Source organism: Budorcas taxicolor, chromosome 13 (assembly GCF_023091745.1).
Source record: "Budorcas taxicolor isolate Tak-1 chromosome 13, Takin1.1, whole genome shotgun sequence".
Taxonomy (NCBI): Eukaryota; Metazoa; Chordata; class Mammalia; order Artiodactyla; family Bovidae; genus Budorcas; species Budorcas taxicolor.
Genome location: NC_068922.1, coordinates 17,335,485 through 17,358,233, shown reverse-complemented (window position 1 = coordinate 17,358,233; position 22,749 = coordinate 17,335,485). Strand labels below are relative to the sequence as shown.

Below are 22,749 nucleotides of genomic sequence, written 5' to 3'. Positions count from 1 at the left end.
CTGGAGTGGGTTGCCATTTCCTTCTCCAATGCATGAAAGTGAAGGGTGAAAGTGAAGTCACTCAGTTGTATCCTACTCTTCGTGACCCCATGGACTGCAGCCCACCAGGCTCCTCCGTCCATGGGATTTTCCAGGCAAGAGTGCTGGAGTGGGGTGCCATTGCCTTCTCCATTTAACTTATCTATTCATTTGATAAATTCATTTGGTAATTTATCAGATTCAAGGTTACAGAATTTTATCATCTCTTTTGGTGCCATAAAATGCTAGGGAATGCCACTTTAGGGGCTTTGAAGAAATCATTTAGTTTATCTTTGTGTATGATGTTAAGAAGGGTACTGATTTCATTCGTTTACATGTAGCTGTCCACTTTTCCCAGCACCATTTATTGAAGACGCTGTCTTTGTCCCATTGTATGTTCTTGCCTCCTTTGTCAAAAATAAGGTACCCATAGGTGTGTGGGTTACTGGTTGTGGCATAGACTTGGATAACTGTGATATTGAATGGTTTGCCTTGGAGACGAACCAGAGATCATTCTGTCGTTTTTGAGATTGCATCCAAGTACTGCATTTAGGACTTTTTGTTGACCATGATGGTTACTCCATTTCTTCTGAGGGATTCCTGCACTCAGTAGTAGATATAATGGTCATCTGAGTTAAATTCACCCATTCCAGTCCATTTTAGTTCGCTGATTCCTAGAATGTCGACGTTCACTCTTGCCATCTCTTGTTTGACCACTTCCAATTTGCCTTGATTCATGGAGCTGAAGTTGAACGGTTTTATGAAGACCTATAAGACCTTTTAGAACTAACACCCAAAAAAGATGTCCTTTTCATTATAGGGGACTGGAATGCAAAAGTAGGAAGTCAAGAAACACCTGGAGTAACAGGCAAATTTGGCCTTGGAATGCAGAATGAAGCAGGGCAAAGACTAATAGAGTTTTGCCAAGAAAATGCACTGGTCATAGCAAACACCCTCTTCCACCAACACAAGAGAAGACTCTATACATGGACATCACCAGATGGTCAACACCAAAATCAGATTGATTATATTCTTTGCAGCCAAAGATGGAGAAGCTCTATACAGTCAACAAAAACAAGACCAGGAGCTGACTGTGGCTCAGATCATGAACTCATTATTACCAAATTCAGACTCAAATTGAAGAAAGTAGGGAAAACCGCTAGACCATTGAGCTATGACCTAAATCAAATCCCTTATGATTATACAGTGGAAGTGAGAAATAGATTTAAGGGCCTAGATCTGATAGATAGAGTGCCTGATGAACTATGGAATGAGGTTCGTCACATTGTACAGGAGACAGGGATCAAGACCATCCCCATGGAAAAGAAATGCAAACAAGCAAAATGGCTGTCTGAGGAGGCCTTACAAATAGCTGTGAAAAGAAGAGAGGTGAAAAGCAAAGGAGAAAAGGAAAGATATAAGCATCTGAATGCAGAGTTCCAGAGAATAGCAAGGAGAGATAAGAAAGCCTTCCTCAGGGATCAATGCAAAGAAATAGAGGAAAACAACAGAATGGGGAAGACTAGATATCTCTTCAAGAAAATTAGAGATACCCAGGGAACATTTCATGCAAAGATGGGCTCGATCAAGGACAGAAATGGTATGGACCTAACAGAAGCAGAAGATATTAAGAAGAGGTGGCAAGAATACACAGAAGAACTGTACAAAAAAGATCTTCACGACCCAGATAATCATGATGGTGTGATCACTAATCTAGAGCCAGACATCCTGGAATGTGAAGTCAAGTGGGCCTTAGAAAGCATCACTACGAACAAAGCTAGTGGAGGTGATGGAATTTAGTTGAGCTTTTTCGAATCCTGAAAGATGATGCTGTGAAAGTGCTGCACTCAATATGCCAGCAAATTTGGAAAACGCAGCAGTGGCCATAGGACTGGAAAAGGTCAGTTTTCATTCCAATCCCCAAGAAAGGCAATGCCAAAGAATGCTCAAACTACCACACAATTGCACTCATCTCACATGCTAGTAAAGTAATGCTCAAAATTCTCCAAGCCAGGCTTCAGCAATACGTGAACCATGAGCTTCCTGATGTTCAAGCTGGTTTCAGAAAAGGCAGAGGAACCAGAGATCAAATTGCCAACATCTGCTGGATCATTGAAAAAGCAAGAGAGTTCCAGAAAAAAACATCTATTTTTGCTTTATTGACTATGCCAAAGCCTTTGACTGCGTGGATCACAATTAACTGTGGAAAATTCTGAAAGAGATGGGAATACCAGACCATCTGACCTGCCTCTTGAGAAATCTGTATGCAGGTCAGGAAGCAACAGTTAGAACTGGACATGGAACAACAGACTGGTTCCAAATAGGAAAAGGAGTACGTCAAGGCTGTATATTGTCACCCTGCTTATTTAACTTATATGCAGAGTACATCATGAGAAATGCTAGACTGGAAGAAACACAAGCTGGAATCAAAATTGCTGGGAGAAATATCAATAACCTCAGATATGCAGATGACACCACCCTTATGGCAGAAACTGAAGAGGAGCTAAGAAGCCTCTTGATGAAAGTAAAAGAGGAAAGTGAAAAAGTTGGCCTAAAGCTCAACATTCAGAAAACGAAGATCATGGCATCTGGTCCCATCACTTCATGGGAAATAGATGGGGAAACAGTGGAAACAGTGTCAGACTTTATTTTTTTGGGCTCCAAAATCCCTGCAGATGGTGACTGCAGCCATGAAATTAAAAGACGCTTACTCCTTGGAAGTAAAGTTATGACCAACCTAGATAGTATATTCAAAAGCAGAGACATTACTTTGCCTACTAAGATCCGTCTAGTCAAGGCTATGGTTTTTCCAGTAGTCATGTATGGATGTGAGAGTTGGACTGTGAAGAAGGCAGAGTGCCGAAGAATTGATGCGTTTGAACTCTGGTGTTGGAGAAGACTCTTGAGAATCCCTTAGACTGCAAGGAGATCCAACCAGTCCATTCTGAAGGAGATCAGTCCTGGGTGTTCTTTGGAAGGAATGATGCTAAAGCTGAAACTCCAGTACTTTGGCCCCCTCATGCGAAGAGCTGACTCATTGGAAAAGACTCTGATGGTGGGAGGGATTGGGGGCAGGAGGAGAAGGGGACGACTGAGGATGAGATGGCTGGATGGCATCACTGACTCGATGGACGTGAGTCTGAGTGAACTCTGGGAGTTGGTGTTGGACAGGGAGGCCTGGCGTGCTGCGATTCATGGGGTTGCAAAGAGGCAGACACGACTGAGCGACTGAACTGAACTGAGGTGTGTGGATTTATTTCTGGGTTTTCAGTCTTGTTCCATTGGTCCATATTTCTGTTTTTGTGCCAGTACCATACTTTCTTTATGACTGTAGCTTTGTAGTATAATCTGGAGTCAAGAAGGTTGATTTCTCCAGCTCGATTGGATTAAAATGGATTAAAGACCTAAATGTAAGACTGGAAACTATAAAACTCTTAGAGGAAAATTTAGGCAGAACACTCGATGACATAGATCAAAGCAAGATCATCTGTGATCCACCTCCTAGAGTAATGGAAATAAAAACAAAAGTAAACAAGTGGGACCTGGTTAAACTTAAAAGCTTTTGCACAGCAAAGGAAACTATAAGCAAGGTGAAAAGACAGCACTCAGAATGGGAGAAAGTAATAGCAAATGAAACAACTGACAAAGGATTAATTTCCAAAATATACAAGCAGCTCATACAACTCAATACCAGAAAAAACAATCCAATCAAAAAGTAGGAAAAAGACCTAAATAGACTTTTCTTCAAAGACGACATACAGATGGCTAACAAACACATGAAAAGATGTTCAACATCGCTCATTATTAGAGAAATACAAATCAAAACTACAATGAGATGTAACCTCACACAAGTCAGAATGGCCATCATCAAAGTCTACAAGCAATAAATGCTGGAGAGGGTGTGGAGAAAAGGGAATGCTCTTGCACTGTTGGTGGGAATGTAAATTGATCCAGTCACTATGGAAGACTGTATGGAGATTCCTTAAAAAACTAGGAATAAAACTACCATATGACCCAGCAATCCCACTCGTAGGCATATACCCTGAGGAAACCAAAATTGAAAAAGACACGTATCCCATCATTCATTACAGCACTGTTACTATAGTTAGAACATGGAAGCAACCTAGATGTCCATCGATAGATGAATGGATAAAGAAGTTGTGGTTCATATACACAATGGAATATTACTCAGCCATAAAAGGGTATGTACTTGAGTCGGTTCTAATGAGGTGAATGAACCTAGAACCTATTATACAGAGTGAAGTAAGTCAGAAAGAGAAAGATAAATATCATATTCTAACACATATATATGGAATCTAGGAAAATTGTACTGGAGAATTTATTTACAAGGCAGCAGTGGAGAATCAGAGAGAGAGAATAGACTTATGGACTTGGGGCAAGGGGAAGAGAGGGTGAGATGTATGGAACGAGTAACATGGAAACTTACATTACCATATGTAAAAAGATAGCCAATGGGAATTTGCAGTATGGCTCAGGAAGCTCAAACAGGGGCTCTGTATCAACCTAAAGGGGTGGGATGGAGGGGAAAATGGGAGGCAGGTTCAACAGGCAGGGAATATATGTATAACTTTGGCTGATTTATGTTGAGGTTTGACAGAAAACAACAAAATTCTGTAAAGCAATTTCATTCAATTAAAAAATAATTTGAAGAAAAAGAAAAAAAATCATTTAACCTTTCTTGGTTTTACTCCTATTTCTGGTAAATAATGGGGCTAAAATAGATAATTATTTCTATACCCTCTAGCTATAAAGTTTGATGGTTATTGAATGTGGGATTGGGAAGCATTATTTATATTCCAGAATTCCACACTAACAACTCATCAGTTTCACTCTGCTCCTTGTGTTTTGGTAAACTTTGGTTCATATATTTTAGTGAATACCATCACTTTTTTGTTATATCCTGGACCCAAATGAACAAAGAAATGTAAAAGTCAGTGGGGAAAGAATAGCTTTAGTGTTTTTGAGGCACTAAGGTGTCACATCCTCTAAATCTGGCTGTTTAATGGAAAATCCAGGTGGTAAACACTGAAGAGGACAGATTTTGTGTGTTTTGTCTTTTTATTTCTCTGTCTCTGCCAGTTAGATGGTGAAGACTGGAGATGAATAATTGCATCATCTTAAGAAAGCCTTTTTTGAAATTTTGGGAATTTTGTTTCTTTTCGTCAAACAAGAAGAAGTAGGATTTACAAATATTTCAGTGACTTGTTAGTGATAAAGTAAGCACAAAAAGATTTTTTTGTCACTTAAAATCAGGCCAAACAATAAAATTAATGAAAACAACCCCCCAAAAAGGTGTTTATAATTAAGTAACAGAATTTCTTAGTGTCAAACTTTCATTAAAGGTTGAAGAAGAAAAGAAGAAGCACAAAAGTAGTGAAGTGGAATTATCAGATGATGTCTGTGATGCTGCTGATGAGAGTGGATTGAGTCAGCAGAGAAAGAGTGGAGGAAACAGCAGTCAGGAGTTTGCTGCTATGGGGAATGAAGGTTCTGATAGGTAAGCCTATTTAACAGCAGGCCATTTGTTATTTTTCTGTGAAATAAGTTTGGATGTGAGAGTTGGACTATAAAGAAAGCTGAGTGCTGAATAATTGATGCTTTTGAACTGTGGTGCTGGAGAAGACTCTTGAGAGTCCCTTGGACTGCAAGGAGATTCAACAAGTCGATCCTAAAGGAGATCAGTCCTGGGTGTTCATTGGAAGGACTGATGTTGAAGCTGAAACTCCAATACTTTGGCCACCTGATGCGAAGAGCTGACTCATTGGAAAAGACCGTGATGCTGGGAAAGATTGAGGGCAGGAGGAGAAGGGGACAACAGAGGAGGAGGTGGTTGGATGGCATCACTGACTCAATGGACATGAGTTTGGGTAAACTCTGGGAGTTGGTGATGCACAGGGAGGCCTGGCGTGCTGCAGTTCATGGAGTCGCAAAGAGTTGGATACGACTGAGTGTCTAAACTGAACGGAACTGGACTGAGCTAATGGTTGTGATTATCACATTTTACATTTTGCTAAGGATATAGTTATTTTTATTTTTTGTCCTTTAGACATAATACTAAAGTTAATTTCTTAACATACCACCATATTACAGTGTTAAGAGTATTCTGAATTTGACTGCCTACTTGCCTTTACCAGTGTGTGGTATATTTAAATATATTTTATGTCACTACTTAACATCTTTTCATTTCAGTTTGAGGACTCTTTCAGCATGTCTTATGAGACAGGTCTAGTGGTGAGGAACTCCCTCAGCTCTGGTTTTTCTGGGAAAGTTTTTATTTCTCCTTCATTTCTGAAACATAACTTTTCTGGATAGAGTATTCTTGGTTGGCAGGTTTTGTTTTTTCTCATATCACTTTGAGTATGTCCATGGATGGAAGCCAAATTGTTGTTGGTGGCAGGGGAACTGATGAGGTACTGGTCTTTCAGCCATAATGCTGAAATCACCCCATCATGTGGGTGGTTTAAAAGTAAACTGCCTTGCCACCCCCCCCCACCCCCGCCCCATCAATTATTTCCTTGATTTTTTTCTTTCATGGTGTATGTGCCTCATGTCATTTAAAAAGTCACCCACATTAAGCATTACTTTTTTTTTGAGTTTTTTTTTTTTTTTTCTTTTTGGCTGCTCTGGGTCTCTGCCACCGCAGTGCCTGGGCTTCTCAGTGTGCTGGCTGCTCTTAATGCTGAGCATGGGCTCTGGGGTGCTGGCTGCAGTAGTTGTGCAGCACGGGTTTAGTTGCCCCGTGGCACGTGGGATCTTCCTGGACCAGGGATCGAACCAGTGCCCCCTCATTGGCAAGCAGACTCCTAAGTACTGGACCATCAGGGAAATCCCTAAATTAAGCATTATTGTATTTAACAGCAAAGCAGAAAATATAGTGTAAATCTAATTAGGACTCCCATGGGTAAGAATCATTGTGTTTAGGCAGTGGACTCCAGGTTTCCAGTGTAGCTCTTGAGATTCTTCCCAATGTCTTTCAAAGATGCACCTCCCTTCTTTCTTTCCTGTGTTTCGTACTTTTCCTTCCAGGTTCGTAGGAAACAGCCTAGATGCCACATGCCTGTGTGCTCTGTATTCTAATCTCCAAGTAGAATGATTTTCTCCCGTTTTTCTTCTTTGTAACCTTCTCTCTTCACTTCTTCTATAAAGCCTTCCTTATTTCACTGATAACTTTCATATATCAACTCTTACTTATCACATCATATCATAATTGTATATCTGTCTTTGAGGCAAGAATTTGTGTTTTCTTGCATATGGTTGGTACTTAATAACTTATTTTGTGAATTATTTGATGGTTTAAGATGGGTAAGAATAGGAATTTTACAAGAATTGTTTTTCTATTCTTTATCAGTTAAATTATTAGAAAACATTGGCTTTTTTGTGGATTTTTTTTTAAGTAGCGATCCTGGCATGCATAGGAAGGAAGTAAAGAAAAAGGACACTAGCAAATGGACACCAGAAGAATGTGTGATTGCACCAATATTTGAAAAGACCGATTCACTGACTGGTGGCCTGCTGCATATTAATGATGACAGCGTTTTAAGTGAAGTGGATCAGGATGATGACAGGTGATGTCTACAGATTCTTTATTTCTAGAGGAAGACATAAGCACTGAATACTTCTTCTGGAAATGGAGCAGCATAACATAGTGTACAGGCCAAGACGAGAGATTCCTCAACTATAGTGGACAAACACTGCTGCAAGATTAAAGTGAGGACCAGTGCCTTTGGCCAGAAATCGTTTCAGTAAATAGTCTCCTTGAAAGTTGGGCTGTAGTGAATACATGTAAACAGCCCTGTAGGGAATATTTGTTGGGACAGGCGATAGACAACTAGATGGTAACTGAAGAGGAATGTGGAGTTCAAAGGAGTTTCTTATTTTATGTTAAGATGGGAGCTTTTAGAGTATGTATGCTGTTAGAAATGAGCCAGCAGGGGACGTGTTTATTGAGTTTAATCTTGTTTGCATTTCCAATATTAGAAAGCTAATCGATTGTATGACATTATCTTTAAGCTATTACAGTATACTAATTGTACATAATACTTCTGTTATATATATATATAGTTTTATGTAAGGGCTTGTTTGTTGGTTCTGAAGTGTAATATTCCTATGTAATTGCATGTGTGGATGATTAGTTCAGTTAATTCTATCCTACATAGATTTTAAAAAATTAGATAATCACGAACTTGCAAACACTTAGGCTATACTGAATAGGATTTGATCATTCCTTGATGATTCTAGTTGATAGTAACATCGTGAGTAGCTATGATTTTGTAAGGTACTCTGAAACATTACATCATATCAATGTCATAGTTGTTTATAGATTCTAAGGAAAAGGAAAAAATTTTGTTTATATTCAACAGAAAAAAACTACTAACAATCTTTCCCAAATTATTAATTTTGGTTTATAAAGTTCTAAATTAGAAAAACTATGCTTCTCATAGTAAGAGTGTTATTAACACATATTGTGTGCTCAATAAGTGTATATCAGATTCATGAATAAACAGCAGAATGGTTGAATGAATGCCTACTGATAAATTTCTTTATAAAAGCAAGTGTTTAGTGAAAGTAGATTTCCAATATTGCCTACCTCTAAAGTCTTTTTATTTTTTGAGAAACATGTGTTAAGATTCAGAAATTATTATTTATAGCTATAACTGGACATGGAATAATAATATAGATTCATTTGCTATCATATTACTTAAGGAGACTTACTTAAATATTACTTTGTCGGCATATTTTTGAACCGCAGTGTTGAAGCCAGATTTCCTGAGTTTGAAGTCTGGGTTTGTTGGTGACCTGCTGTGTGGGCTTGGGCAACTTACTCAGCCTTTCTGTGCTCCGTTTCTTCCTATGTAGAGGACCTAATATATTACCTATCTCCCAGAATGTTTGTGAGGATTAAAATGCCGTTAAGACATAGAAAGTGCTTGTAATAATGCATAGCAGTTGCATAGGAAGTCCTCAGAAGGCTAATGTCATGGTTATTAAAAATGAGTTTCTTTCTTATAAGGACTTAAGGAATACTTCCCAGATAGGTTTTTTTGCTGTAAAACATAGTTCTTATTGAAAATAACAACTGCAAGAAATTCTGGTATACTGGTTCCCTTCACATAATGCAAGTAATGTTATGTTTTTCCTTTTGTTTGATCTAAATTAAATACTTTATTACTTTTATAAATGTATTTTGTTTGTCCTTTAATGTTAGTCTTCTTTATTGTTTTAATCCTTTTATAAAAAATTGCTTACCAATGCAAATGCAAAGATTTTATATAAAAAACAAAGTTTAGGTATTTGTATTTTTAAGTATTTAATATTAGCCTGAAAAGAATCGTTTGTTTTTTTAGGCCTGCAAAGAAAACATCTAATGAAAATAACAAGGTATAGTCAAAAAGTTAACTATAAAAAATATTTTCCTAGTAAAAAATACTTTGTAAAAGGAATAGTAGCAAAATATAAAATCTTCCTTTGTTGTAGAGACATAGACTTTGACAACTTAATTTAGAAACACTACATTTATAACTAAATAGGATAACTAAAGTTTTCCTTTTGATAAAAAATCTGTCCTTTTAAAAAGTGTCTGTTTTTGCTTTAATGAAGAGATATTTATCACCATTGTATAATTAGTATGTTCTGTAAATATTTTAAGGGCATTATGAAATAGTATTATTTTATGTGTAGGTCAAAGAACGAATTAATTCTGTGGATGACCTTGATGACTTAACTCAGTCATCTGAAACAGCTTCCGAGGATGGCGAGTTGCTTTACCATAAGAATTCCATGTTGCTAATCGAACAACTTGACACAGCGTGTACAGGTAGGACTGCAGTGTGAATATAAATCCAATGCCTGTTTGTGTATGGTGTAGTAGTGATATATGTACACCTTGTCTAGTACTGCTCTAGAGCCAGGGATATGTTACAGTGCTGTGCATCTCAGAAGTAGGTTCTGTATTAAAAGAACATGAATGTGAGTGTATACTCTAGCCACAGGCCTGTGATCCTTCTCACTCACTGAACCTTCTGTTGACTCTTCTTTCCTGTGCCTTCACCCAAGGTCAGGTTAGCATCACTTTCCTCCTGGAATAACTGAAATAATCTCAGGACTTCTTTCCCTGCCATTCTACCTCCCGGAACCTCAGTCCACATAGCAACTATAATTAGTATCTATTTTTAAAAATTCAGATCTCATCATGTTACCCCTTTGCTTAAAGCCCAACTGTTGCTTCTCTTTGCTTTATGGTTAAAGGTCACAATTGTCTAGCTTTGTCTTGTTTTATTTTTTACCCTTCTTTCCACATGAACTTGAGCATCAGCGTGTCAATTTCCTAAAATGTCTGGTGGTCTTACGTTTTCATTTGCATTCAGTTCAAAATACTTTGTAATTCTTCTTTTCATTACCTCTTTGATCCAAGGGTTGTTTAGATCCGTGTGATTTAGTTTCCAAATGTTGAGAGTTTTCCAGAGATCCTTCTGTGCTTGTGCTCTTGCTTCTCATGATTTGTTAGGTGCATCCAGAGGGGCCCTGGGGCTAGGGCTGATTATTTCCTGCCTTGGAGGCAAGACCTTGCTGACTACCCCGTTCATTCTACTGTAAGGAGAAGTTTTTCCAGCCTGGCTCATGAGAGTAGATAGAATTCCTGGGACTGAGTGAGCACCAGTCACAGGTTCCAACAGTCTTTTCAGATGGTTTCTCCCTGGTCTCAGGTGGTTTCTCCCAGATGGGCGCTCTTCGTTCCTCTGCTGAATACCCGAGGGGCTCCTCCTCAGATCTGCAGGGTCCTTTTTCTCTCTGTCCCACTCTCTCCTCTCCACGGTTCTGATCTATGATCTCTGCCCACTTTGGTCTCACCAGACTGTCAGCTTCATCACCTCCTGTCAGGGAGTCTGGCTGACTCAGCTTCTGTTCCTTCTCCCCGCGTCAGGGCCTGGAAATTCTCTCCAGGCAGTGAGCTGGGGCGTTCCTTAGGCTAACCTGGTGTGTTTCCAGGATCCTTGTCCTTCACTCCCTGAAGTTCTTCGTCATGAAATTCATTGTTTAATGTATTTTGTCGACTCAGGAAGGTAAATCGGTCGCTGTTCACTGTCTTGTTTAGAAACACAAGGCAGCTGGAGATTGTTCACCGGGTTGGTCCTCCTGCTCTGCTTCCTCCTTCCTGCCCATCCTTCATTTCTCAGGGTGACATCTCTTCCCCAGGGAAATCTTTCCTGGGCCCAATCTATGTCAAGTTCTGTGATCATAGAACTCTCTTTTCTTAGAGTATCCTTTTGAGTTCACAATTATTTTATTTGTCTTTCTCTTCTACTAGACTTCAAGCTAAACAAGAGCCAGGGGAGTCTGTTTTATCTGCAGAGCTTAGAATAAAGTCTTCTACATTATAGACACTGAATACTTGTTCAGTGTGTGGATGCGTGAATGTGAAAGGCACAGTCCTTTATACTCAAAAATTACTCACATAAATTTTTTTTGGTTTTTATCTTTGTTTTCTTCATCATGCAGATTCTGTTAGCTTGTTGAAAATCCGGGATACAATTCTTTCATATGAAAGATTAGTAGAACTTAAAAAAAGCCACTGTGAACTGCTTAGAGGAAAGATTAAAAAAATGGAAAGTAAGGTTCGTGGGCTCCAGAAAGAGCTGTCAGAAACAAAACAAGTGAAATTACAGTTAGAGCATCAGAAAGTGGAGTGGGAACGAGAGCTCGGCAGCTTGAGGTACTGTACATCTCACTTTTAAAGAAATATTTGAACTATTGTTTCCTTTAATACTGCACAGACGTAGACGTGTTATAAGGACTAACTTATCCTCTAGGATTTTAAAGAGGAGAAAGTGTTACTAGTATTGTGGTGTGTGAAATTCATGGAAATAATATAGCAGGTTCTTAACAGTGAATGCTTCTAATAACTTAATGTATATTTTTCCAAATCATCATTTTCATGACCATACAGAAGTCCACCATAATGGAAACCTTATTAATTATTTAGCAAATTGACTTTTTTTTTTTCACTTTTCTGTATTATATTTAATACTACAAGAAATGTTTTTTCTATAAATTCATTTCTACCTTTCTAATTATTTTGAATACATTTCCTTTAATAATATTGTATTATTTGGTCAAAGTATGAGAACTTAAGAAAAAAGGTCTTTGAGCTATATTTCTAAACTATTCTTAAAGAAGTTCATATTACTTTACATTCCCATGCACAGATGTATACAGTAGTCATTTTTCTCAAGACAGAAAAAAAATGTATGCAGTTTTACTCTTAACCCTCTGCATGAAAACTGTGAGAATATTAAGTGTTTTTCATTATATTTTCCCCCATTTTACTATTTTAAACATTATGTAGAGGGGATGAAAGTTATTGTAGCAGTGAATAATCTCATGATTTTCTAAGAAGAGCTGTATAAATTTTGCAGATTCACCTTAAAGCAAGAAGAAGAGCAGAGAAGAAATGCTGATATGTTGTATGAAAAAATGAGGGAGCAGTTAAGAAGAAAAGAAGACCAATACAGTAAAGAAGTTGAAATGAAACAGCAACTTGAACTCACTCTCAGAGCACTGGAAATGGAACTGAAGACTGTGAGAAATGATCTGGATCAGGTAGAGCAATCTTCGGTGAAATTTTCAAATTTCTGACACTATGTTGTCAATATTATTCATAGTATCCCTTTAATTTAATATGTATTTTTAGGTTTAAAACAGAACTGTTATCTTAAATATGAACTGTGACATTTAGAGCTTAAGTTATTAATCTCTTGCCATTCTTGGCTTCTAATAGATGCTCTGTGTATGTTTTCTGAGTGGAGGTAATGGACATAAATCAAGCTTAATCAGTAACATAATGATTGGCGTTTTTGACACAATAGGCAAAGTAGTATTCTTAATTCCAATCCATGTATTAATTTTGGCTTTTTTATGTCAAAATACAGGCTAACTTGTGTTGACACTGTGAAGAAACTACTTAAGTGCTTTGTAACGAAGTTTTCCTTCACAATACTATGTCTGCCTATGTTTTTGCTCTGTGATAAATTTAGCAAGCATTTAAATTAAGATCTGAGTTATTCATGGGGGAATAAAGATCCTTGTGCTTAAAAAGGCTACTTCCTTTAAACAGTTTTTTTTTTTTTCATTTTAAATTCTTCTCCTAAGCTTTTAACTTTTTCTTTTTTTTTAAATGATATGGGCCCAAAACTTCATATAATGTCTCTCCAGGTTACAGAAGAGCGAAATGACACTCAGAAGCAGCTTTCTCGAGAACGGAGTGCCAGAATCTTACAGGATGGAATTCTGGCCAATCACCTTGCCAAACAAAAGGAGATAGAAATGGCTAATAAGGAAGTGAACTCTGAGGTATTTTCTGTAGTCATTTTCAAATATGTGTGTATGTCTCTGTGTAAGTATGTATTTTAAAAACCAACACTGTATATCATAGAAAGTGTAGAGGACTTTGAAAGCCTATATATCTATGTTTTGAGGAGGGAAACATTTTCCATCTGTTGGATAAAGTAATATTTGTAATTCAAATCCGTTTGTCTGCTGCAGATAGGTAGTGACATACGATGGCCTCATCCAAGGAGAGGCCTTGAATATTTTGCATAGGAATTGATCTCAAAGTTTTTGCGACTATCTTAGAAGAGCCAGCACCCTGATTGCGGTTTAGGCAAGAAAGACCGTGTGTGGTCCACCATCGACTGCGCTACCCGACCAAGTCCCTCTGCTCTGGAGTGAGCGTGTCGGTCACTCCATGCACGTCATCATCTTCAGTGTCTAAATCAGAGCCCGTTCTTGGCTCCACTGTCATTTCTTTAACCAATAACCTATCAATGGCCTTTTCACATCATTTACAGGTTTTCAATTTGTTAAAACTGTGCCATCAGTTGTTAAAACATTTTGAACACTTTAAAAAGGTGTTTCTTTAGAACAGACTTATAAAAGTCCCCCTTCCCTCTCTAAAGAAAACAAACTTTTGCTACTAACAGTAGATATTCTGGGTTTTGGTAATGATGTCACTTCCTCGATTGATCACTAGGTTAGTTATCACTTCCCTGATGGTAAGGAGGAAACTATAGGCAGTTCAGAGACCACATTTTGGATGTCATTCTTCTGCTTGTGAGAAAATGAGCACTCTGCTCTGTGAGTGTCCTGTTTCAGTACAAGGAACTTTTGAAAACAGTGATAGATATGCCATAATATATATTAGTGATGATATTGTGTCTTTAATTGTATTTCCCGCATCTTACTATTTTAAACATTAGGAAGAGATAATGAAAGTTATTGCTGTAGCAAATAATCTCATGATTTTCTAAGAGCTCTCTACATTTTACCTTATTTAGCATTAGTGTGTGTATCATGAGTGAAATAAGAGGCTCACTTTGTATGTTTGTACTAGAGAAGTAACTGTGGTTTGATGTAAGAGGACTACTGGAGTCAGAAGACCTGGTGAAAAGCCTGCAGCTTCTTTATATTTTTAACTTCTTCCTTTCCAGAATTATAGCGAATGAGTTAATTGATGTTTGTAGAAGTGCTTAGTACAGTTATCAATAGGTATAATTCTTCTAATTGACTGTTAAAACGTAAGAAAGATAGCGTAGTCTCAAAAAAGTTTTTTTTTATGAAATTTAGTCTGTTTAAATATATAGAGAACTACGGCTCTTACTGTGAGGTAGCTGTATAGGTTAGGTATCAGATGCAGTGTTTTTAAAGCTAGCAAGTAGTGCTGTTTATTGAATTGTAGTTGACTTACAGTATTGTGTTTTTCAGGTGTTCAGCACAGTGCTTCAGCTATATATGTATATGTGTGTGTGTGTATATATATATATTTTCTCCAATACTACAGTTCAAAAGTATCAATTCATATATTTCATATATGCTAGTGTGTATATATTAATCCCAACATCCTAATTTCTCCCTTCCCATGCCTCCCTTTCACTTATAGTGACTATAAGTTTGTTTTCTATGTCTGTGAAGCTCTTTCTGTTTTGTAAATAAGTTCATTTTTATATTCCACATGTAAGCAGTATGATATAATACTTGTCTTTGTCTGACTTACTTCACTTAGTGTGATAATGTCTAGGTCCAACATCCCTGTTGCTACAAATAGCATTTCATCCTTTTTTATGGCATAGTAGTATTCCATTGTATAAATATACCACATCATATGCAATTTTTAAGTGTAGTCAGATCTATACATCTTTTGTTTAATTCTTCCCAAGTTTGTTGTAATTCAAAGAAAAGCCTTTCCAGTTCTGAGCTTCTTGAAAAGCCTCTTGGGGTTTCTTTTTTACCTTCACCAATTCGTTGTCTTCAATTAAATTTTTGAACTTTGGGGTATTTCTGCTTGTATAAGGTCTGAGGATTGTATCGAACCTTATTTTTTCCTGTTGGAGACACACTTGGTGCAGTCTTTTCATTGTATAATCATAGAGGTTAGTCTTTCATTTCAGAGGAAATCATGGAATGTCACTTTATTGAGTACTAGCTAAAAATCTCCTTTGTTTCACTTAGGTTTCTGTTAGTTGTGAAGAAGCAAAAGACCTATTGCGCAAAAACCACATGCTGCAGGATGAAATTGCCATGCTAAGACTGGAGATAGATGCAGTGAAAATTCAGAACCAGGAAAAGGAAAAGAAATATTTTGAGGACCTTGAAATTGTAAAAGGAAAGAATGATGATCTTCAAAAGGCAATAAAACTGAACGAGGAAACGTTAACAAAGACTATATCCCAGTATACAGGCCAGCTTAGTGCTCTGACAGCTGAGAATGCAACGCTAAACTCTAAGCTGGAGAATGAAAAAGAAAGCAAACAAAGACTGGAAACGGAAATGGAATCCTACCGTTCTAGGCTGGCTGCTGCCTCACACGATCATGATCAATGTCAGACATCAAAAAGAGACCTGGAACTTGCCTTCCAGAGAGCAAGAGACGAGTGGTTACGCTTGCAGGACAAAATGAAGTCTGATATGGCTAATCTAAGAGATAACAGCGAGACGCTTTCCCAGCAGCTTTCTAGAGCGGAAAGTAAGTTCAATAACCTAGAAATTAAGCTGCATCACACAAGAGATTCTCTCAGAGAAAAGACTTTGATGTTAGAACGTGTCCAGAGAGACCTAAGCCAAGCAGAGTGTCAAAAGCAGGAAATTGAACACATGTATCAGAACGAACAAGGCAAAGTGAATAAATATATTGGAAAGCAGGAATCCTTAGAGGAGAGATTATCTCAACTCCAGAGTGAAAACATGTTGCTCCGACAGCAACTGGACGATGCACAGAACAAAGCCGACAGTAAAGAGAAGACGGTCATTAGCATCCAAGACCAGTTTCAGCAGATCGTGAGAAAACTCCATTCCGAAAGTGAGAAGCAAGGTCTGATGCTGGAGGAAAGAAACAAGGAGTTAAGCAAGGAATGTAATCATTTAAAAGAGAGAATGTATCAGTACGAAAATGAGAAAGCAGAAAGAGAAGTGAGTATCCAGAAGAAATTCTCAGACTTCCTGAAAGAAAGTTGAAAGTGATTCTTGAATCTGGCTGAATGTTGAATCTAGTTGAATATAAAAAATACATAGGCTGTGAATCTATGGTCTCTAAACCAGCCTAAAAGCACACCTTGTATCCAGCAAATAAAAATTAGACCCAAGAGATGCTTTACTTTGAGTAGAGACATCGTATTACTTACGAAATGTTAAGAGATTAAGTTCTAAATTATTAATATAGATAGTGTTAGTAATTTACTCTTTTACTATTAGGATAATAATTTTAATCTTTATGTCACCACATTTCAGTATCATGATGAAGCAGGTAAATGAGATGCTCAAACCTAAAATGAATATTTCAAAATTAAGTTTCAGTTACATGGATTACCTTGACAGTGAATTCCAGGTTTCCCAGATGCTATATTTTATATATTGTACTTCAGTAGCTTGTCATACCTTTTTGTCATATTTGTTGGTATAACTTTAATTTTATTTATATCAATTTGAATTAATTTGGGAAAATTTCAGCCTTGAATCATTTATTTTTATGGCCTCTCAACTCTTTAAAGGCATCTATTTGTCATTGAATCATAATTTGGGACCCGAGTGGTGAGTTTTAGCCAAACTATTCCTGATTTAATCTTCCCACTGCTATTTATGTTATTTACTTAGAGCATTTTTACAAACAATTTGCTCCTAATTCTCATTTTAAGGATCAGTTAGTATCATTTGAATACAAGTTTGTCCACTAAAAATGAAAGATGGCAGGACTCGTGAGCAGCAGGAATGGAGTGAGTCAAGGAGAGGGTCGTAGGGGCTTTGGTCTGGAGGCAGGTAGAGGCTAGGATATCGAGGCTTCTTGAAGGCTATGGGAGCAACCTCATTTTTTAAGTTGCGTTTTTCTTTTATATTGGAATATGGTTGATTTACAATTTTGTGTTAGTTTCAGATGTACAGGAAATTGCTTCATTTATACACATATCCATTCTTTTTCAGTTCCTTTTCCCAGGTAGGTGACTACAGAATATTGAGTAGAGTTCCCTGTGCTCTCCAGTATGTCCTTACTGTTAGCCAAGGGCGAAGATGGGGAGGAGAGATAAATTAGGAGTTTGGGATTAACATAGACATACTACTAGATATAAAATAGATAAGCAACAAGGGAATGGCCCCATTTTTCTGCTGAGGTAGGAATCTGTTGGAAAGATCTGAGCACTGGTTGGAATATGTGAAGATATCTGAGTTAATCAAAGCTTCTAATAAAAAAGGAAAGGAAAATATTTCCACAGTGTGGAATTTTCCGTCACCCTTCCCACCTACACACTCATTTCTTTCTGGACGTGAGGTGGGGCTGCATCCTTTGTCTGATATCAGGAAGGCTGGAGGGTGGCCCCTTCTGTGTCTGTAACCAAACTCAGTGAGGAGGAAAAAGAAGGTGAGTTGCTGTCTGTGGTGATAATTTTCAAAGTGCATATGTTGGAGTTATCTATTAACAAAATATAATAGTAAAGTGATTTGATAAACTCAGTGACAGAGCATCTTATTAGGCAGCTGTGAGACAACTTCAGCAAGAACTGGCTGATACCCTGAAAAAGCAGTCTATGTCGGAGGCGTCACTGGAGGTCTTGTCACGTTATCGTGCCAACTTAGAAGTTGAGGCACAGGATTTAAAGAAGAAGTTATGTCAACTCACAAGTCAGGTATGTATGAAATTGAATGCGTTGACTGTTTATATGTAGGATAAAGTGTTTTAGGACACTCGTTTTCATGGACAGCTTTCTTTTGTATTTTCATTGCAAGTAATTTACTACAACTTTATTATCTTTGTAATGCACTCATTTCTAAAACTTGACTTTCATTCTGCTGTTTGCATTATATATTTTTTTCTTATATTATTTACCCTTAGGAAAGTTAAGAATTGTGCAGCGTTCTTCACAGAAGTTGAGAGGCTGTTTCTTTGAAACAATACTTTTTTTGTGTGATACCTGTATTGCCATGATAAGGCAAGCCAGATAAAATCAGAGAATGTTTAATGGAATGTTTCAGGAAATTGTCATTTCTCATCTTCACTTATGTCAATGACTGTAGAGTTATATATATATGTTTATTTCATGGATTTCAGAATAACTTGTGCAGAAAAGGTATTATACAGACTAGTTGAAGTTAGACATTGCCTTCTTTTCATTTTAGATATAAAGGCCTGGAGGTACTCAGATGGTGTATAGTATGTACATCCAAAATAGAGAATTAAGAAGATTATTTAGATCCTGCCACTGGATTTTTTTAAAAAGCTATTGAAATATAATTCATGTAACATATAATTCACCCACTGAAAATGTGTAGTTCACTTTATCTTAGTGTAGAAAGGTGTCACCTGTGACCAATTTTAGAGCCTTTCCATCACCCCGTAAAGGAAACCCTGCATCCCTTAGCCGCCCCTCATGGCCCCCCATCTCCCTCAGCCCCAGGCAAACACCAGTGTAGTATCTGTCTCGGGCTTTCATGTAAATGGAATCAAACAGTGTGTGCTCCTTTGTGATCAGCTTTCCTCATTTGATGTCATGTTTTTGAGTTTCATCCATGTGATAGCACGTATCAGTTCTTCTATTTCTGTTAATTGTCAAACAATAAACAGTATGTGGCTAAGCCGTTAATCCATTCACCAGTTGATGAAGCTTTGGGTTGTTTCCACTTTGAGGCTATTGCTAATGCTGCTGTGAACACTGATTTACAAGTTTCTGTGTGGACACGCTTTTGTTTTCCTGTGGTTGGATTTTATCCTCTGAGTTGACTGGCTGATTTCACCTTTTCTTGGCCTTTGCTCAGGCTGTCCTTTCGGTGTTCACAGTTTTGTTTTCTCTTGGGTTAGTCCTCCATTTATTCAGACCGGGTGCCCAGTCTCTTCTCATCCATGGAGCTTTCCTGCCTGTCCAGTTCTCACTGAGCCTTTTCTCTTCAGCCTTTCTCATCTAGTCTGTGAAGACTATTTTAGCCCTTAATTTTACATTATTGTCCTTTTTTTCATGAGGGAGAATCTTGTCTAAGTATACATTGGTTTAACAGGGAATATTTATTGATATGCACAGTACTTGTCTGCATAAATGGAAAATATTTTAGCTTAACAGTTGTTAGGACACAACTAAGTACTTTTTATCATACCAATAATTTCTTCTTGGAGATACTGGTATAGTAAAACTTTTATTAAGAAACTAAATTCTATTAGTCTAATAGAATAGAATTGTTCAGTTAAATGCTCATTTTTTTCCCCTGACTCTGGAAGAAAAATGTAAAATTTCCTTCCTTCATTATGCAGCCAGAAGTGGGATTTATGGATTTCTAGCCTTTCATCAACTGTGAGGTTCTGGAGTTGGCTTCTCTGATATCCATAGCTTGTAACCTTAATTTTCTCATCCGAGTACTTGCTAGACATTAACAGTTGCTGGGAATGAATTGATTCAGAACTTTGATTTAGCAGTAGGGTAATATTTCAATGGCAGTGACTTCACCCTTCCTCTGATGGTCATGTAAGTTCTGTACCACTCCATCCAGGAGGTGCTATTTGCATATTAACCCGTGGTCGTTGTCCACTGAGTAGTACAGAGAAGAAGTAAGTTACAAATTATTATAAGTGGAGAACACTGCTAGTTGGTTAGTGGAGTCAGTGAACATTTTTGAAGTACTGGATACATATGTTCTGGGCCTCATGCTCCCCCTTACTGCCACTTGCAATGAGATGGAGAGTGATTTCAGTGTGACTTATGTTGGAGACGACTTCTGTTGGCACAACATCTGCCTGATATATCAAATTGTTTTGCGGATAAAATACAGTGACTGTAATAATGCCAATTGCAAACAGTTCTTATTCTGTGCCACTTGCTCTTCTAAATAGTTTATGTATGTGGTTAGTCACTCAGTCATGTCCAATTCTTTGTGACCTCATGAACAGTAGCACACCGGGCTCCTCTGTCCATGGGATTCTCCAGGCAAGAATGCTAGAGCGGGTTTCCTTCTGGCAATAGTGGAGCCATTTCCTTCTCTAAAGTACGTTATGTAAACTCCGCAATATAATCTTCCAAACATCCCACTGAGGTTGATGCTACTGTTATCTCCATTTTATGGATGGAGAAACTGAGTTACAGAAAGGGTAAGTGATTTGCTCCAGAACAACGCAGCTCAGAACTGATGGAACTGTGGCACAGGCCCATGCATTCTGGCTCCTGTGTAGCCACTGCCTCTCACACTAGTTCCTGAAGCATCCGGTTGTCACCACCAGCAGTGTTAGCTCTTGGAACCACTGGAAGATCTGTGGTCATTTACATATGTGGATATTTAAAGTGATGGCCGATGTGAAGCCTGGATTTAAAAAAAATTTTGTTTACCATAAGGGAAATTTCTGTCTTTCCCCATTTGAGTAGTTTATAAATTTGTGTGTTTATTTGAGAAACTCTGATTTAAAGCATGGTTGATATCGTGTTTGAATGCTAGAGGAGAGGTCAGTAACCTGCAGAGGGCAGATAGGAAATATTTTCACTTTGTGGACTGCAAGGTGTCTGTTGTAACAACTCATCTCTGCTGTATGGCAGGAAAGCATCTGTTAACAATATGCGGACAAAAGAGACCAAAGCCAATGATGGTGGATTTACTAGGTTATTAGTAGTTAAAACAGTTGTTTTTTCTTTTTTTTTTAGTTGCAAGAATCACAGAATCAACTTACAGAGGCTGTGAGATGTGCTGAGAAAACACAGGATCACGTCCAAAAGTACGATTTAAAGCAGTGTAGAAAATAAGTAGAAAGCAGATAAACAGTATAACATGAGAATAGACCAATAGTGATAAAAACACATTATCATGAAGCTGTGTAACATTTCAGCTTTGAGCTGTCTTGAGATGCATAAGTTTCCCCCATTATTTCCATATTTTGCACATTAGCCACAAGTGAAAAGTGAAAGTGTTAACCGCTCAGTCATGTCTGACTCTTTGCAACCCCATGGGCTATAGCCCTCAAGGCTCCTTTGTCCATGGAATTCTCCAGGCAAGAATCCTGCAGTGGGTTGCCATTCCCTTCTCCAGGGGATCTTCCTGACTCAGGGATCGAACCTGGGTCTCCTGCATTGCCAGCAGATTCTTTACCATCTGAGCCACCAGAGTCACACATAGAAAAACATTACAGTGGCCAAATCATCTACTTCTCAAAATTCTAAGAACCTATGTAATTGAATGTGCAGATGTTTGTTCAAAAACAGTGTGATATTTTAAAAATCTATGTGTGAAGGAATGCCGTGACAGTCCAAGGGTTAAAACTATGCCTTCCAAGGCAGAGGGTGTGGGTTTGATCCCTGGTTGGGGAGCTAGAACCCCACGTGCCTCACAGCCAAAAAACCAAAACATAAAACAGAAGCAATATTGCAATCAATTCAATAAAGACTTTAAAAATGGTCTATGTCCAAAAAAATCTTTAAAAATAAAACCTATGTATGAGAATAATTATTTTAAAATCTTAATTTTAGGCTTGAAATTGAAAATGCTGAGTTACAAACTACAGTCAAAAAGCAAGCGGGCAAAATTGAACAGCTTCAGAAAAACCTGTTAAGTACAAGATCGGTAAGTCAACCTCTTAATTTCTGTCGTACTGAGAAATGATTTTAATTTTTAACTAGTAATATATAAGAATATTTTGGACAGTGTGAAAAGTCTCATTGATTAGCTTATTGTATTTTTGTTGATACTGCTTGCTACTAGTACTGTGATTCCTCTATAGAAGAAGTTGACTGAATTCATAAAATTAATGATTTTTATAGTAAGATTTTAATTTAAAAAATTGTGACAGTCCAAAAGCAATATTTTATATAGACCACATTTTGTTTCTTCATTCATCTGTCAATGAAATTCCACCTTCTGACTAATGTAAATAATGCTGATTTCAACATTGGTACGCAAACATTTATTTGAGTCCAGAAATTTGAGTAATGATTTGATTGAGAATTTTTAGTTTCTTTTGTAATCCAGATCTTTCTGTGAGATTTTTGAGAATGAATCATTTTAAATACTGCAGTTTGTTCTCTTCATTAAGAATGAATACTATGTCTGTATAGAACCATTTTTCTGAATGAATGTATTTTTCATTTGTTGGATTTTTTTTTTAAGAGATGGAGGTTGCATGGGATGACTTAACAAAACCTGGAATATCTTGAACCATTGATGAAAATTATTTTAGAGCATCTCTAGAAAGTAAAATGTAAATATAGG

At 37.5% G+C, this 22,749-nt stretch overlaps 1 protein-coding gene across 1 annotated transcript in view; it reads left to right on the top strand.

The window, feature by feature from the left end:
- The window catches only part of LOC128058390 (ankyrin repeat domain-containing protein 26-like), a 71,092-nt gene that overhangs the window by 32,413 nt on the left and 15,930 nt on the right, over positions 1–22,749 (top strand). The window contains exons 17-27 of the mRNA XM_052650832.1: positions 5,382–5,536; positions 7,434–7,604; positions 9,384–9,417; positions 9,718–9,853; positions 11,536–11,749; positions 12,453–12,636; positions 13,249–13,386; positions 15,541–16,497; positions 18,051–18,203; positions 21,192–21,262; positions 22,011–22,104. Of these exons, the coding sequence (XP_052506792.1) occupies positions 5,382–5,536; positions 7,434–7,604; positions 9,384–9,417; positions 9,718–9,853; positions 11,536–11,749; positions 12,453–12,636; positions 13,249–13,386; positions 15,541–16,497; positions 18,051–18,203; positions 21,192–21,262; positions 22,011–22,104 (2,307 nt within the window). The remainder of the gene's footprint in view (positions 1–5,381; positions 5,537–7,433; positions 7,605–9,383; positions 9,418–9,717; positions 9,854–11,535; positions 11,750–12,452; positions 12,637–13,248; positions 13,387–15,540; positions 16,498–18,050; positions 18,204–21,191; positions 21,263–22,010; positions 22,105–22,749) is intronic.